The sequence below is a fragment of the Cervus elaphus genome, chromosome 20 (genome assembly GCF_910594005.1).
Source record: "Cervus elaphus chromosome 20, mCerEla1.1, whole genome shotgun sequence".
In the NCBI taxonomy this organism is placed as follows: Eukaryota; Metazoa; Chordata; class Mammalia; order Artiodactyla; family Cervidae; genus Cervus; species Cervus elaphus.
This window is the reverse complement of record NC_057834.1, coordinates 51,571,371-51,589,568: the sequence shown is the minus strand read 5'-3', so window position 1 is coordinate 51,589,568 and position 18,198 is coordinate 51,571,371. Positions and strand designations below refer to the sequence as shown.

Below are 18,198 nucleotides of genomic sequence, written 5' to 3'. Positions count from 1 at the left end.
TTTCCTTCTCCAGAACCAGCTATATGTTTACATATATCCCCTCTTTTTTGGGTGTTTTACCCATTTAGGTCAGGGATGGCCATTATGCGATGAGTTATGAACTTCTAATTTCTCCCCTTCTAACCTTTAGAAATTCTCCAGGTTTATCAACTTGGGGGTGGCAACATCATTGGAGAGGGAGATCAATTTAATAGATTGAGATCAATATGTTTTTTAAATGAAATACAACAGAAGTATAGAGAAGAATAATAAGAAAGAAGACAAAAGAATTTTTGATCCAACTGCTCCCCAAATAATAATGTGTTGTCTTGTGAAACTGTTGTTTCATTTGTGTAGGTATGTTCTGTACACACCAAGTCACAGTGAGCTATGATAGAAAGCATGGGAAACCACCTTCCTAAACTGTTTGGAAGAAAGGAACCCCACCCTTCCTGTGCTGTCTGCCCCGGGCTGAGATTTCACTGCCTTGTGGATGCACCCTGGGAACTGCCTCCTCCCCTCCTATTTTGCACATACACAGCCCTGGAACTGGCAGGATATTTTCCTTAGTGTTTGTTAAGAGTCCAGGGAATTAAGAAGACAAAAGTGGGCTTTTTTGACCAGGAAGAAAATTTAGAGGTTCACACCCACCCTCTCTTACCATTCCTGGGATTCCTGGAACCAGTCTTGTCCTGGATTCTGAGGAACAGCCTGCACCTGACTGGTATCTCAGCAAAGGCCCCCCTTCCCTCCCCAAGGCTCATGGAGGCAGCCCAGCCTCCTCCAGGGTTTGGATATTTGTGCGAGCAGTGCCTGCTCTGGGACTCTGTGCTTCTCAACCCTGATATGGCTGGAATCATCAGGCCCAGGCCCACAGGCTGAGCACTCTATTTAAGGGAGACTCTTGAAACAATCCTGAAGAGGGTATAGGGACTAAAACTGCCTTCACCTACACTAGTTGAATGGCCTTGGGCAACTTAGCCTCTCTGTGCCTCAGTTTCCCCATCTGAAGGTGGGGATGGCCACTATACCTACATCAGAGAAATACTATAAGGCTCAAACCAGCTACACATACAAAGTGCTTAGAACAATCCCTGCGCACAGTAAGCATTCAATAAATGTTGTTTAATATTAATCATCCCATAGCCTGTTCGACAATTATTATTTTTCCAGATTTATAGATGAGAAAATGGGGTGCAGAGAAGTTAAATAACCTGCTCCATGTCGTGTGTCCAGTAGAAGCAAAGCCAGGATATAAATCCAGATCTCTGACTCCAAGTTCTGTGATCTCTTTCCCTAAGGATTTAGGAGCCTGTGGGCATCAAACCACCTCCTGTGCTAACTTCCACCTTGTCAGTCTCTGCTGGGCATTTCTGGATCAAAGGTGGCTGGAAGGATGGTGAGTCTAGGGCAAAGTCCCTTCTCAGGATTTTGCTTGGGAACACAGAATTTGTCTTTGAGGGAGAATGTGTGTGTGTGTGTGTGTGTGTGTGTGACAGGGAATCAGAAATTGGGGTCATTGCTTGCACCGGCACTGTTTTTGAGTTCTAGGCTAACCTGACAGTCGTGAGCATATATGGTAGAGTCCTGGGACCTTCAGTTACCTTTCCATAGAATTCTCACTATAATTGAGTAGGGCAGTTTGAGATGGAGATGGCAATGTGAGTGAGGATTTCTTGGGCTGAGCAGCAGCCGTGCTGTATGTCCTGGTCTTTTTCCAGCCTGCGGTTTTCCTGTATATATAGTACAAAGACCTAATAACTGTCTCTGCTTTTTCCTTGCTTATAACTCATAGAGGGAACGGAACTTCCATGTTCAGGCCCCAGAATAGAGCCTGAGGAAAAAGATAATGGGCATGGTGATATTTTTAAAATGCTTAGTTTTTCATCCACCAGAGCTCTCTGTAATGACCATGCTGCCATATATAAAGCCTCTGAAAATAGATATGTGTATGATGATTGAGAGACACAGGATTCTGCAATACTTTTTAAATTATCAAAGATACTTTGATGTGTTTGGGATGGTTTTCCTGGATTTTATTATGCGCTCAGTCATGTCCTACTCTCTGTGACCCCATGGACTGTAGCCCACCAGATTCCTCTGCCCATGGGGTTTCCCAGGCAAGAATACTGGAGTGGGTTGCTATTTCCTTCTCCAGGGGATCTTCCTGACCCAGGGATCAAACCCGAGTCTCCTGCATTGCCAGGCAGATTCTTTACCACTGAGCTGCCTGGGAAGCCTAGATTTTCTTATAGTCAATTTTTTTTTTGAAAACTAAAATCCACATGGGTTTTGTATGATAATTCTGTTCATCAAAGTATTTGATTATAATGTATGTCAGTTATGTCTCAATAAAACTGAAAGAAAAAGAAAGAACAAAAAGGCACCTGATTGAGCTGAGCTTTCACATAGGGCTGGTTAATAAACTGCTATAGTTCTCCAATAGTCCTTTTTGCAAATAGGTGCGTGGGCTGAGCCGAGCCTGGGGACTGATAAGGGATCTCGGTACTTACTAGAATTCTTGGCACTCCCAGGTGCTCCTGAGTGTAACTGATCTGAAACTGTCCAGGAGGAGCTAAGGGAGGAGTTCCTGGGTCACTCACATGGGATTAGAGAACCAGCCCCAGCGCCAGTTTCACAGAGGTCACGTAATGCAGACAGAATAAGAATTGACTACAGCATCTTCCTTGAACTCACACCAAGAACTTTATGAGAAAAAGAAATGCTCCCGTAATGAACACGCAGCCAAGATCTTCCCACATCTCCAGTGTGTGATGTCGACTGATACCGAGTCCCAAGAGAGGAGCATTGCTTAGTGGTGCTCCCCATCTGACCCAAGAGCAGAGGCAAGGTCAAATGACTTCTGCTGCCCCAAGATCGTGGGCAAACTTACAAGAACAAAGAGTAGGAAATTCGCACACCGAATGAAGACTGCACATAACCCTGAATTTCATGTCATTCAGGCCTTTTAACAATAGCTCTAACATTCTCTGAGGAAAAGAGTGGCTGGAACCACTGCCCTTGAGAAATCAAGAGGGCCGTCAGCTGATAGACTTTGCATCTTTACAGACTATAACGCATTGGGCAGACTTCCCTGGTGGCTCAGTGTAAAGAATCCTCCTGCCAATACAGAAGACGTGGGTTCGATCCCTAGGTCAAGAAGATCCCCTGGAAAAGGGAATGGCAACCCACTCCAGTAATCTTGCCTGGACAATCCCATGGACAGAGGAGGCTGGCAGGCTACAGTCCGTGGGGTCGCAAAGGAGCCGGATAGGACTGAGCAACTAAACAACGGCAAGCAATGCAGTGTGCAGCCCGCTCACTTGTCCTGTCTGAAGAGTCTGGACACACCTCTGCTTTTCACACATCCCACCTTTGCAAGATTTCCAGTTTTGTAAGAGATTGAAATGGGGCAAGACTTCAGGATATATTCTCAGCACTCTGGGGTCCCCACATCCCGATCACAGGCCAGTTCCCGCCTCCTTGGACAACGTGGTCCGAGGGCCCCCTCCCACTCACCTCCAGCACGATTTCTTTCAGCTGGAACTGTTTCTGCACGACTTTATCTGAAGATAGGGGCTCGTGGTAGTAGAGACAGAGCAAGTCATATTTCTTCAAAACCTGCTTGAAGTTCTTCTCGGTGAGACTGACCACGCGGTCCTTGCCATCATAGGTGGGGAAGTTCAGTCCCTCCTCCGCCCTGCAGGAGGAGAGCAGGTAGACCCCCACCACAAACAGGTGGGCTCTCTTCATCTGGGCAAAATTTTTCTTTCCCAGAAACACTGATGGTAGGCAAGTGAATGGAGCCTCAGAGGACTTGGTGGGAGTCATGCAGAGCAGAGAGGCTGATCTGGTCTCTCTCTGTGGCCCTCCCTGGGCCCGAGAACCCCGTCTTCACCTCTGCAGGCTGCTGACTATAGCCGTGGGCTCAGACAAAGCAAGCAGAGGCTCACACCCATGCGTGCATGGAACCGGAGCCAGGCTGGGCCGCCCAGCCCCAGATAGCTTGCATAGCTATGCCCAGCCCGTGTCTCATCTGGAACTCCATTTTTAGGATGCAGTTGTTTCAGGCTAAAAATAAATCATGCGATGAATAAAAAAGTTAGATAGGGCCCCGTTGAGGGATTCGTTGATACAGTTTGCCAGGCTGGTGGGGGGGGAGGAGGCAGGAGGGAGACAGGGGAACATGCGCACATGAAATGAGGAGGCCAGGAAGGTCAGAGGAGAGAAATTCACTTGGAGGGAGGAGGGCAGAAGGAGAGGAGGGAGGCATGGGATTGTGACGTGTGGATGTGCAGGGGGTCACTCAGATGCTATTGAATCAGTCTATTATCCCAGGGAGTGGTGTCAGCCTGTCCCCGCGCCTACTCACCACCGACCTGGGGACCAGCCCGACCCCCAGGTGGACTTGACGTTCTGCACCTGCCTTCCCCTGGCTGGCCGCTGCTCTGTGTCCCCCGTGGCTCTGCCAGTCACTGAGCAAGGGATCGAGGGTCACCCTTTCTCCATGGAAAGAGCTCCAGAGACCCCAGTCCACCAGGGTCACAGTCCTTCTCCTTCTGCCCCTGATCACAGCTTAACGTTGCTGACACCAGGAGATCCTGCCCCATTGTAAAATTAAATATAGTAAAAGTTCAAGTATCTTCCTCAGAAACCTTCTTAGGCTTTTCGCTATCATCCCTGTCATCTTCTTTTTTAACATTAACCCCCAAGTATCATTTTTGCCCCTTTCCTCTTCATTAGAGACAGACTGCTGTAGAGAGTCCAGAAGCCAGACAGGTCTGAGTTCAAATCCATGCTCTGCTTCTTAATGGCTGAATGGACTTTGAATGGTCACTTACCTTCTCTGGTTCTCCATCCATCACCTCCACCCCTGCTCCTTGTAAAATGGGAATAATTAGAACTATATTGTAAGGCTTGGAACACAGAGATGGAAAAACATGGTGCACAGCAGTTACTCAAACACAGCAGCTGTTATATTACTCCATTCTTCTTGGAGATGGTGAAACGTAGGTTATTATAATAATTATTGTCAGTTTCTAATAGTAATTGTTTGTGAACCCTTTTCTGTCTACCTTCTTCTTGAATCCATCAGGTGTTTGGGGCAGATGTGATTAAAAGGTCTTTGCACAGAGGAGCTAACTGAGCTTTGGGGAGCTCAGCACCTAGTCAGAGATCGTGTTACTCACTGCCTGCTGGTAGAGGGTAGACAGAGAGTTCAGTTCTGCCCCGGAGCCCAGTACTCTTGGGTGCTTTCACTCTGATGGGGTAATTCCCCCATTCAGTTCATTCAGTTCAGTCACTCAGTCGTGTCCGACTCTTTGCGACCCCATGAATCGCAACATAGACACCTCTTTTCTTAAAAGACTCCATCTTTTCTTCTCAAACAACAGTCCACTCTTGTCTTTCCACTCTGCAGAGTGGTCTATGGCTCTCATGATTTAGGCCGAGTTTTTGTCTTCTTCTGGTTGGAGAATCAGCTTTGGAAATAGCAAGGACTCTGTCCCATACAAACTTTGCAGGGGTCAGAAGGTAAAAAGAAAGTCGGTGGCCTACATGACTGGAAGCAGTCTTCTCTACTGCAGCCAGAGGGCCTGATGCTAAGGGGCAGGCCAATGGGAGTTTCTTCAGAACACTTTCACATCCAGGAAGCCAGGACCTTGGGGAACCCAGGACCTTGGGGAACCCATCACTGAAACCCATGACAGCACTCAGTTGTTTCTGATGGTCACTTTGCTAGGCTTTCAAAGACAGAGTCAAGAATAGCCATTCTAAGATGTGGTTAGCTTTTCAGGTCATTGGCAAGCACACGAGATCTCTGCTTTCTTTAAAAAATTTAGGGGGAAAAAGATTGTGGTGTGAAACAGTGTATGTCTTGTCTTTTCGAGGTCAGCTTCCCAAAACTGTTCCCAGTTGTCTCAATCTCATCAACTTATCTTTATTTAGAGTTTGCTCCACTTTTCTTAATATATATATTTTTTTAATGTTACCAAAAAACTGGGAGATGTTTAAAGTCAGAGTCTTTGAATTTTGCACTGACTTACAACTGATGAGAAGTACGAAGGCAAAGGGATAAGTTTAAAAAATTCAGCTTAGCCCTCAAGTCTGGCTTATGACCAGCTGTGTATCAACAGAAAAAAAAGCCCCAGTGTGGCGAGTTCCTGTCCCTAAATCCCAGCTCTGTTCGGGGCCTCCAAGCCCAGCCTGAGGATGGCTCGGCCACTGACACCTGTTGTGGGGATCAGGTTTCCCACTGTCCACCCACACCTAGACCTAGGCCTCAATGTGTGTCCCACTCTTGGTGGGTTAGGTTTGCCTGGTTGAACCCTTTCTATGTCCCAGCCATCTTTTCTTGATGTCTTTTGTTGTTTTCATTTTTCCTTTGCCTTCTTGCTCACCAACTCTAATGTATTTATTTTGTAAACAAGGGGTGCTTCTGACATGTCTGAGTCAACCTGGCATCTGGCAGGTTAACTTTTCATTCCAGTTTTCACGGCTACCCAAGTCAGAGTGTCACCTGCACGTGCCCAGTTTATGTGACTATGCTGAAGTGTGCGAGTGTCTTTATGTGCTGTTAGCAGGTATTTTTGGCCTTTGTTTTTAAACAAGAAAGGATAAAGCAAAGTAAACAAGTCAATATAAACATATGCTAATTATTGTCACAATATATGAGGTAGGCCCCTTGTTTTTGCTGGCAGTTTCCAGTCCCTCCCTCTGAGTGGCCTTTCCCTAGAGTCCCTTATTCTAACCTCACCCCTTTCATTTGTTTACCCTTGACAGGTGGCAGGACAGTTTTGCATGTATTATTTAACTGGGTCTTCACCATAGCTCACTTTACAGATGAATCAGGATTTGAAGCCACGATCTCTCATGTATTAAGTAAACGTTAATAAAATTTTATGGGGCATCTCCTATGTACCAGACACTCTACTGGGTAGTGGAGTGGGACACAGTGTTCATCTGAACTCACTGAGTTTACATCCCAGAGGGGAGACAAACAATACATAATCAGCGTATGTATGGGTGTGTGTGTGTGTGTGTGTGTGTGTGTGTGTGTGTACCTGCGTAAAATTGGACTTCAAACAGAGGCATGTGCTCTAAAGATCAGCTGAGGACAAGGGAGAGACTGTAACAGTGTGTAGGAGGTGGCCTGTTTGGACTGAGGGTGAAGGAAGGCATCTTCTTTTTTTTTTTTTTTAATTAGTTGGAGGCTAATTACTTTACAATATTGTAGTGGTTTTTGCCATACATTGACATGAATCAGCCATGGATTTACCTGTGTTCGCCATCCCGATCCCCCCTCCCACCTCCCTCCCCATCCCATCCCTCTGGAAGGCATCTTCAAGGAGGGAACCTAGGAGCAGCAGGGAGGGGAGAAGCAGAGAGCAAGCTTCTTCCCAGGAGAAGCGGCAAGCGCTTCCAAGCTGAGACCTACGGGCATTCAACCACTAGGGGGCGCTGCATCCACCGCCTGCCTCCTATGAAAGCATCAGATTTCACGCTGGACTTCTTTGTCAGTATATGGGCTCACACCTACACGGGAGGGTGCACAGGACAGGGAAGCTATCTGAATGACTGGGAGGCAGCTCAGAGAGAGCTGAGGCTCGGAAGTCAGGAGACCTTGGTCTGGAAGGGCCCAGCCCGGCTGTGCGACCTTGGTGAGTCTCCTCACCTCTCGATCCTCGCATTTCTCATTTGTGGGAAAGATGGTCAGACCCACTGGTCTCCCATGGCCCCTTTCTGGCTCTAAAAATCTAGAATTTGTCCCGGCCGTGGAGTACCTTCTTTTCCCAGAAGAGACTTTGGCACATGCCATAGGTTTGAGGAAGCTTGTTGACTGTTAAGCTGCGGAGAAGGGCTTGATGGGCGTGTCTCTTACAAGCCCGAGCTTGCCTCTCCCCTAAGGCAGAGAGATCTAGGACTTCACTGCCTCCAAAGGCCCCTTCTTTGGCTAAAATACTCCACCTAGTGGGCAAAGCCGAGTATGGCATGTTTCTTTCTTTGAGCCTGTTCCTCCCTCCCCTTTGGCTGGGCCACTGGCGGGGGAGTCAGCCTGCTGGCCTGGAAGGCAAAATCCCAGAAATGCCTGAGTCTGCAGCCCTTTGCTCCACGGCCTCCGGCTTCCTCTGGTCAAATCAGAACAGTCCTGTCAGCAACCCCAAGACCCTCCTTTCCCTCTTGACTCTGAATATCAGGCTCCCCAGCACCAGAAAACTTCTAAATAGAACCGAACAGAAAAAGATCAATGCTTGGTTGAAAAAGAGCTAGGCTGTATAACAGTCCACGTTTTAACAAATGTCACTTCCTCAGGGAGACCCCTGAGTGTAGACCAGGGGCTGACATTCACTTCCCTTTCCCATACTTCTCCTTGGAAACACCCCTTCCACTGGGGATTGTTTCTCTGCAGAGAGACTGAACCTCCTAGGAGCCAGGACAGCATCTGTTCAACGTATTCCTTGAAACCTGCCTTGCCAATAGTAGTTCTCATTAAATATTTGTTAAATAAATGTGAAGCACTTACTTTGTACCAGATCTTATTTTAAGTACTTTACAAAATTTAACTTTTTTTTTTTTTTCATAGTTTGGCTGTGCTGGATCTTTGTTGCAGTGCGTGGATTCTTTGTGCACAGGGTTAGGTCACTAGTGATGGCAGAGCTGGGAGTTGAACTCAAAAGGTAGATTTTGTTCTTTGCTCTGTTTTCTCTACCACTTGGAAACCACAGCTAGATGCCTCTTACAGGGGGCTCATGAAGTCACTTGGACGAGCCAGGAATCACTTCAGAAACAATAGCTAACTCTCCACAACGTGACCTGGGGATAGGTTCTGAGTTTTGGCCCTGCTGCGAGGCACCTCCTGTGCTGTGTGCGTAGGAGGAAAAGCAAGAGGGGAACTAATGTCTCAGTGCTTGCCATGAGCCAGTCACTGGGCTCCTTACACTTTATACATCATCTCATTTAAAATTCTATCAAGCTGAGTGCTCTTCCTTCCATTTAACAGTTGAGGAAACTGAGATTCAAGATCAAGTAGTCTACTGAATTAGTACAGCTCGTAAGTAGCAGAGACCAGATCTGGACCCTGTTCTTTCTGACTTGTCACGACCCCAGGCTGTTCTGCATAAGGAGGGGAACCTTCTCTGTCTCCACGGGGGAAAAACAAAAATAGAAAAACTTAGGGTACAGAAAATTTAGAGGACACGAAAATAAAAATAAACCAGCTTTTTTTTTTTAACAATAGGGAAAAGAGGAACAATTGGAAAAAAAAAAAAGAGAAGAAAGAAAATGAGAAGTTTAGTTCAGAAAGAAATGTACACGAGAGCAAATAAAGGGAAAACTTAAGATTTATTTGTCCTGGAACTGGAGGGAAATATAGACTTCTCAAGGAAAGCAATAAAAGAACAGGAAAACAAAACCAAAAATCACCTGGATATAGAGATTATGTCAGGATGTCCAAGTGGAGAATGTGATAGGTAGAATAGTGGCCAGCATCCACTCCCCAAGATGTCCAGGCCCTAATCATCTTCTTGTGAACTTCAGAATCTGGTCATAAAGTTAAAAAAAAAGAAAAAAAGTCTGTTGAGATTTTGGTCGTATTTACTATATAAACCTGTTTGGGAAGGATTTACATCTTTACAATATTGAGCTTTCTCAAACATGAATGATGTATATCTTTCCATAGATTTGGGTCTTCCTTGATTTCTTTTGGCAGTTTTTTGTAGTTTTCAGTTCAGGTCTCAGTGTCTTTTGTCAGGTTTATCTGGTACTATTTCATGTTTTTGATGGTATTAAAATGACACATAAAAAATTTTTTTCCACTTAAAAAAAAAAAAACATTTATTTATTTATTTATTCATTTGGGCTTCGCAGGTGGCTCTAGTGGTAAAGAACCTGCCTGCCAGTGCAGGAGACATAAAAGATGCAGATTGATTCCTGGGTTGGGAAGATCCCCTGGAGGAGGGCGTGGCAACCCTTTCCAGTATTCTGGCCTGGAGAATCCCATGGACAGCTGAGCCATGACAGAATCCCATGGACAGTCCGTAGGGTCGCAAAGAGTCAGACAGGACTGAAGCAACTTAGCATGCACAGGTGCACACATTTATTTATCTATTTTTGACTGTGGTAGGTCTTGGTTGCTGAGAGGGCTTGTCTCTAGTTGCAGCGCATAGGGGCTGTTCTCTGGCTGTGGTGCCCGGGCTTCTCTTTGTGGTGGTTTTTCTGGTTTCAGAGCACAGGCTCTAGGCACACAGGCTTCAGTAGTTGTGTGTGGGCTTAGTTGCTTTGCAACATGTGGGATCTTTCTGGACCAGGGATCGAATCCGGGTCTCCTGGATCGGTGGGAGGATTCCTCTCCACTATACCACCAGGGAAGTCCCTGTTCTGCTGTTTTCTTGCATTGTTCCCTACAAGCAATTGTTGTCATCTTTACCTTTTTTCATTTGTAAATGAATTTTTCCCCTATGGTTGTTTTTAAGATTTTCTTTTTTTTCATAGATTTTTAGCAATTCGATTCTGCTATGTCTTTAGTGGTTTGGTTTTCTTCATGTTTCTGTGCTTGGGGTTTATTGTACTCCTTGCAACTACAGGTTCATGGTTTTCATTACATTTGTTAAATGTTTGACCATTATGTTTTCAAGTATTTTTTCTGTCTCCTCTCCCTCTTAAGACTCCACCTACACATATGAGTCACTTGGAGTTACCTCATAGCTCAAGGATGCCCTTTTCATCTTCTAAAATTCTCTTTTCCTCTCTGTGTTTCATTTTAGATAGTTTCTATTGCTAAGTCTTCAGGTTCACTAGTCTTTTCTTCTTCAACATACAATCTTTTGTTAATTCCAGCCAGTGTATTTTTCATCTCAAACATTATAGTTTCTATCTCTAATAATCTGACTTAGATCTTCTTCTATCTTCCTTGAATTAAATTTGTGAAGATGTGGGGTATAATTGTATTAACTATCCTAATGTCCTTGTCTGCTAATTCTAACAACTGCTTTGGTTCTGGGTCAGTTTCAATTATTCTTATCAGTATGGAGTCATATTTTCTTGCTTTTTTGAATGTCTGATAATATTTGATTGGATGCCAGACTTTGTGAATTAATACCTCACTGAGTGCTTTATTTAAAAATTTTTGTAAATCTTCTTAAACTCTGTTCTGTGAGGAAGTTAATTGTTTAGAAAGTTTCATCCATTCTGGTTTTAGTTTTAAGATTCCCCTGCCCCACACCTCTACAGGAACAGAACAGCAATTAGCATAAGACTAATCTCCACTGCTGAGATAAGACCATTCTGAGCAGTCTACCCAGTGTCTCATGAATTATGAGGTTTTTCAGTCTGGCTGGGGGAAACAGGCCCTCTCAGTGACTCTATAGGAGCAGAGGATACTGTTCCATCTAGTCTAATCCTTTTGGATTATTCTTTTCCCAGTCTCATGTAGATTCCTTATAACATGCACTCATCATTATTCTGTTCAATACTGAACGGGGGCCTCTGTCATCTTCATGGTTGTCTGTACAGCTCTCTACTCAGGTTCTATGACCTGTGAACTTTAGCTTTTTGGTCTCCTTAAACCCTCAGCTCCTCTCCTCAACACAGGGACTCTGTCTTGTTTCCCCCTTTCTGCTCCACCCTTAGAGGCTCTCTCCAGGCAGGGAAATTGAAAGTGAGAGTCTCTCAGTCTTGTCCGATTCTTTGCAACCCCATGGACTACACAGCCCGTAGAATTCTCCAGGCCAGAATACTGGAGTGGGTAGCCTTTCCCTTCTCCAGAGGATCTTCCCAACCCAAGGATCAAACCCAGGTCTCCTGCATTGCAGGCGGATTCTTTACCAGCTGAGCCACAAGGGAAGTCCAAGAACACTGGAGTGAGTAACGTATCCCTTCTCTAGGGGATCTTCCTGACCCAGGAATCAAACAGAGGTCTCCTGCATTGCAGACAGAGTCCTTTTTTTTTTTTTTTCATTTATTTATATTAGCTGGAGGCTAATTACTTTACAATATTGTAGTAGTAGTTTTTGCCATACATTGATATGAATCAGCCATGGGTGTACATATGTTCCCCATCCTGAACCCCCCTCCCACCTCCCTCCCCATCCCATCCCTCTGGGTCATCCCAGTGCACCAGCCCTGAGCACTTGTCTCATGCATCAAACCTGGACTGGCGATCTGTTTCACAATTGATAATACACATGTTTCAATGCTATTCTCTCAGATCATCCCGTCCTCGCCTTCTCCCACAGAGTCCAAAAGTCTGTTCTATACATCTGTGTCTCTTTTTCTGTTTTGCATATAGGGTTATCATTACCATCTTTCTAAATTCCATATATATGTGTTAGTATACTGTATTGGTGTTTTTCTTTCTGGCTACTTCACTCTGTATAATGGGCTCCAGTTTCATCCACCTCATTAGAACTGATTCAAATGTATTCTTTTTAATGGCTGAGTAATATTCCATGGTGTATATGTACCACAGCTTCCTCATCCATTCGTCTGCTGATGGGCATCTAGGTTGCTTCCATGTCCTGGCTATTGTAAACAGTGCTGTGATGAACATTGGGGTGCACGTGTCTCTTTCAGATCTGGTTTCCTCGGTGTGTATGCCCAGGAGTGGGATTGCTGGGTCATATGGCAGTTCTAATTCCAGTTTTTTAAGGAATCTCCACACTGTTCTCCATAGTGGCTATACTAGTTTGCATTCCCACCAACAGTGTAAGAGGGTTCCCTTTTCTCCACACCCTCTCCAGCATTTATTGCTTGTAGACTTTTGGATAGCAGCCATCCTGACTGGCGTGTAATGGTACCTCATTGTGGTTTTGATTTGCATTTCTCTGATAATGAGTGATGTTGAGCATCTTTTCATGTGTTTGTTAGCCATCTGTATGTCTTCTTTGGAGAAATGTCTGTTTAGTTCTTTGGCCCATTTTTTGATTGGGTCATTTATTTTTCTGGAATTGAGCTGCAGGAGTTGCTTGTATATTTTTGAGATTAATCCTTTGTCTGTTGCTTCACTTGCTATTATTTTCTCTCATTCTGAAGGCTGTCTTTTCACCTTACTTATAGTTTCCTTTGTTGTGCAAAAGCTTTTAAGTTTCATTAGGTCCCATTTGTTTATTTTTGCTTTTATTTCCAATATCCTGGGAGGTGGGTCATAGAGGATCCTGCTGTGATTTATGTCGGAGAGTGTTTTGCCTATGTTCTCCTCTAGGAGTTTTATAGTTTCTGGTCTTACATTTAGATCTCTAATCCATTTTGAGTTTATTTTTGTGTATGGTGTTAGAAAGTGTTCTAGTTCATTCTTTTACAAGTGATTGACCAGTTTTCCCAGCACCACTTGTTAAAGAGGTTGTCTTTTCTCCATTGTATATTCTTGGCAGGCGGATTCTTTACCAACTGAGCTATCAGGGAAGTCCTCCTCCAGGCAGTATGCTGGGGCAGTTGTAGGGCTTGATTCATTTCTTCTCTCTCAGGGACCACACTCTTTTGCTGCCCAAAGTACAGTGTCTTAAAAAACTGTTATTTCAAATGTTTTTCTAGGGTGTTTTTTCTTTTTTTTTGGTTGTTTCCGTTGGGAGAGTAAATTGGTCCCTGTTACTCCATTTTGGCCAGAAGCAGAAGCCTTGGGAAATTGAAATTTAGTTATAGATTATATAAGCAAAATTAGACAAGAACTTCTTTTATGATATGATGTGGGTCATTGTTGTAGATTGCATTTATCTCAACAAATTTAGTTTTTATTATTTTTTAGTTTATTTCTAAATAATTATGAAAGCTAAACGTATAGCAGTGAGATTGTTAGGATCCAAGTAATGAAAGCCCCATGCAAGCTGGCTTAGCTTGTATTACTGGAGGAGGGAAGGCTGTCAGGTTGGTATGATTCATTTGTGTAACAATGTCATCAAGATCTTTTCTGTTTTCCTCTCCCTGCTCTATCTTCTCTTGTCTTAAATCCTCATCATGTTATTGACTATACCTTGTTGATGATTGATGACTGAAAACAACTCTTGGGGTCATGCTTTCTCTTCCACTTCCAGGAAGAGAGTGTGCGTATTTTTGCCCCCAGAACCACCAGAAACCATCTTTTCTAATCTCCTAAGCTAACATTAGGTAGGGAATTCCTTGGTGGCTCAAACGGTAAAGAATCTGCGTGAAATGCAAAGCAGAAGATATTAAGAAGAGGAGGCAAGAATATACAGAAAAACTGTTAAAAAAAGATCTTAATGATCCAGATAACCATGATGGTGTGATCACTCAGCTAGAGCCAAACATCTTAGAATGTGAAGTGAAAATGGGCCTTAGGAAGCATCACTATGAACAAAGCTAGTGGAGGTGATGGAATTGAGCTATTTCAAATCCTGAAAGATGATGATGCTGTTAAAGTGCTACACTCAATATGCCAGCAAATTTGGAAAACTCAGCAGTGGCCACAGGACTGGAAAAGGTCAGTTTTCACTCCAATCCCAAAGAAAGGCAATGCCAAAGAATGCTCAAATTACCGCACAATTGCACTCATTTCACACGCTAGCAAAGTAATGCTCAAAATTCTCCAAGGCAGGCTTCAACAGTACGTGAACTGAGAACTTCCAAATGTTCAAGCTGGATTTAGAAAAGGCAGAGGAACCAGAGATCATATTGCCAACATCTGTTAATCATCAAAAAAGCAAGAGAATTCCAGAAAAAACATCTCCTTTTGCTTCATTGATTACGCTAAAGCCTTTTACTATGTGGATCACAACAAACTGTGGAAAATTTCTTACAGAAATAAGAATACCAGACCACCTTACCTGCCACCTGAGAAACCTGTATGCCGGTCAAGAAGCAGTAGTCAGAACCAGACATGAAACAACAGACTGGATCCAAATTGGGAAAGGAATACATCAAGGCTATATGTTGTTACCCTGCTTATTTAACTTCTATGCAGAGCACATCATGCGAAATGCCAGGCTGGATGAAGCACAAGCTGGAATCAAGATTGCAGGAGAAATATCCATAACCTCAGATATACAGATGACACCACCCTTATGACAGAAAGTGAAGAGGAACTAAAGAGCCTCTTGATGAGTGTGAAAGAGGAGAGTGAAAAAACTGGCTTAAAACTCAAGATTCAGAAAACTAAGATCATGGAATCTGGTCCTGTAACTTCATGGTAAATAGATGGAGAAACAATGGAAACAGCAAGAGACTTTATTTTTTGGGGGGCTCCAAAATCACTGCGGATGGTGACTGCCACCATGAAATTAAAAGACACTTGCTCCTTGGAAGAAAAGCTATGACAAACCTAGATAGCATATTAAAAAAGCAGAGACATTACTTTGCCTACAAGGTCCATCTAGTCAAAGCTATGGTTTTTCCAGTAGTCGTGTATGGATATGAGAGTTGGACTATAAAGAAGGCTGAACACCGAAGTACAGATGCTTTTGAACTGTGCTGTTGGAGAAGACTCTTGAGAGTCCCTTGGACTGCACGGAGATCCAACCAGTCCATCCTAAAGAAAATCAGTCCTGGGTGTTCATTGGAAGGACTGATGCTGAAGCTGAAAATCCAATACTTTGGCCACCTGATGGGAAGATCCAACTCATTGGGAAAGACCCTGATGCTGGGAAAGATTGAAGGCAGGAGGAGAAGGGGGCAACAGAAGATGAGATAGTTGGATGGCATCACTGACTCAATGACATGAGCTTGAGCAAGCTCTGGGAGATGGTGAAGGACAGGGAAACCTGGTTTACTACAGTTCTTGGGGTCTCACAAAGAGTTGGATGTAGCTGAGCGACTAAAGAAAAACAACAAAATTAGGTCATATGCCCACCTCCAAAAACTGGAGTCCAGAGGATTCACTTATAGTGAATCATTGCGACTTTGGTGGGATCAGCTTCCTCCAAAGTCATGGGCTGTCAGGAAGGGGTGGGATACCCAAACAACACTCAAGTTCATTGTCAAAAGTCAAAGGAATGTGGGAAACAATCACAGTGTCCATCTGGGTGGGCAGTGGGCTCTTTATAAATTCAGTTCAGTTCATTTCAGTCACTCAGTCATGGCCGACTCTTTGCGACCCCATGGACTGCAGCACGCCAGGCCTGCCTGTCCATCACCAACTCCCGGAGTCTACTCAAACTCATGCCCATTGAGTCAGTGATGCCATCCAACCATCTCATCCTCCGTCGTCCCCTTCTCCTCCTTCCCTCAATCTTTCCCAGCATCAGAGTCTTTTCAAATGAGTCAACTCTTCGCATCAGGTGGCCAAAGTATTGGAGTTTCAGCTTCAACATCAGTCCTTCCAATGAATATTCAGGACTGATTTTCTTTAGGATGGACTGGTTGGATCTCCTTGCAGTCCAAGGGATTCTCAAGAGTCTCTCCAACACCACAGTTCAAAAGCGTCAATTCTTCGGCACTCAGCTTTCTTTATAGTCCAATTCTCACATCCATACATGACTAGTGGAAAAACCATAGCCTTGACTAGATAGACCTTTGTTGGCAAAACAATGTCTTTTCTTTTTAATATGCTGTCTAGGTTGATCATAACTCCTTCCAAGGAGTAAGCGTCTTTTAATTTCACGGCTGCAGTCACCATCTGCGGTGATTTTGGAGCCCCCCAAAATAAAGTCTGCCACTGTTTCCAATGTTTCCCCATCTATTTGCCATGAAGTGATGGGACCGGATGCCATGATATTAGTTTTCTGAATGTTGAGCTTTAAGCCAACTTTTTCACTCTCCTCTTTCACTTTCATCAAGAGGCTCTTTAGGTCTTCTTCACTTTCTGCCATAAGGGTGGTCTTTATAAGTACTTTGGGACAAATACAGCATAGGTGTAGTAGTCTCTTTATTCCTAATAAATAAAAACACAAATTCACTATAATTACAATAATATTTTTTGGATTCCAAGTTTAGAAATTTTGGATATGTCTGGATATGTAAATTAGGGTTTGGGATCAGATTAATTATACTTGGGAAGTTAGAGAGATCACCTCCAGATGCATCTGTAGAATTAATTAGTATGTACATGCTTCCTCTTAATGTGTATTTCAGCACCAGTGTCCCTTGTATTTCTTATCTGTGTACAGTAGTGTGTGATGGGCACAAATTAGAAGACATGATGACTAGGAATAGAGATTCTGGAAAGCCATGCAGTCACCAACACCGTGCTGGCAGCTGAGGGATACTCTAAGGGTCTGAGTCAGGAGCTGACCTATCTGACCCCACTATGGGGTGCATATACTGATATTTAACTGGAAGCTCCCAAGAAGTTTTATTTCAAGTGCCAAGATTTTAAATTAGTATTTATTTTAGGTACTTATAAAAAACAAAAACAATTGAAAAGGGACTCTTAATGCCATCATGCCTTGAACAGTTGGCACAGTATCACAGCCGCTCAGCGGAGAAATGCTAGCGTAGGTCATCTCTAGGGCACACCACATGCCAAGTGCTTTGTGAACACTTTGTGGGCAACGGCAAATGTATATCCTTAGATACCCTGTGAAGTTGTCCCTGTGGTTATCCACAGTTTACAAGTAAAGATATCAAGGCACAAAGTGATGGAAGTCCCTTGCCCATTGTCACCAACCATAAGTGATAAAGCTGGGATTGGAGCACTGGGATTCTCACTGCAAGTATGTATAATTAACCACTACACTGGAAGCCTCTGCGAAGTGCTTGGGGCAATTTTTTATATAAATAAAGGCTTTTGGCTTCACAGCTGTGAGTAAACCCACGTACGATATCCCTGCACTTCACACCAAGCTTTACTCTCAAGAAATGTTACTGCAAGTGCTAGCTGTTCTTCTAGGTCTTCCCTTGTGGTTCAGTGGTAAAGAACCTGCCTGCGATGCAGAAGACACAGGTTCAATCCCTGGATTGGGAAGATTCCCTCAAGAAGGAAATGGCAACCCACTCCAGTATTCTTGCCTGGAGAATCCCATGAACAGAAGAGCCTGGTGGGCTACAGTCCATGGGGTCACAAAGAGTTGGACGCTGAAGAGACCAAATAACAACAACAGCAGTTATTCTGAGGCTTATGTCCAGACGTCCAGATCAGTGATTCTCAGCAGAAGATGACTTGAAAACCCAGGAGACATTTGAGAATGTCAGAAAACATTTTCAATTGTCACTCCTCTGAGGGAGAGAGTTGGGGTGTTACTGGTCCCAGTGGATAGAAGCCAGTGATTCACTAAACTTTCAAAGCACAAGTCAGCTCTCAGCAGCAAGGAATTGTCTGATCCCCAAATGCCTCTGGTG

General features: G+C 44.1%; 1 protein-coding gene and 1 long non-coding RNA gene across 3 annotated transcripts in view; one reads left to right on the top strand and one right to left on the bottom strand.

The window, feature by feature from the left end:
* Window positions 1-3,505, top strand: part of LOC122677455 — a 46,789-nt gene extending 43,284 nt beyond the window's left edge. For both annotated transcript variants that reach the window (XR_006335789.1, XR_006335790.1), the window contains 2 exons: window positions 1,281-1,378; window positions 2,514-3,505. This is a non-coding gene — a long non-coding RNA (uncharacterized LOC122677455). The remainder of the gene's footprint in view (window positions 1-1,280; window positions 1,379-2,513) is intronic.
* CASQ2 (calsequestrin 2) overlaps window positions 1-3,943 on the bottom strand; it is a 73,706-nt gene extending 69,763 nt beyond the window's left edge. The window contains exon 1 of the mRNA XM_043877496.1: window positions 3,499-3,943. Within this exon, the coding sequence (XP_043733431.1) occupies window positions 3,499-3,810 (312 nt within the window). The 5' untranslated portion in view covers window positions 3,811-3,943. The remainder of the gene's footprint in view (window positions 1-3,498) is intronic.
* Between the last annotated feature and the right edge of the window lie 14,255 nt (window positions 3,944-18,198).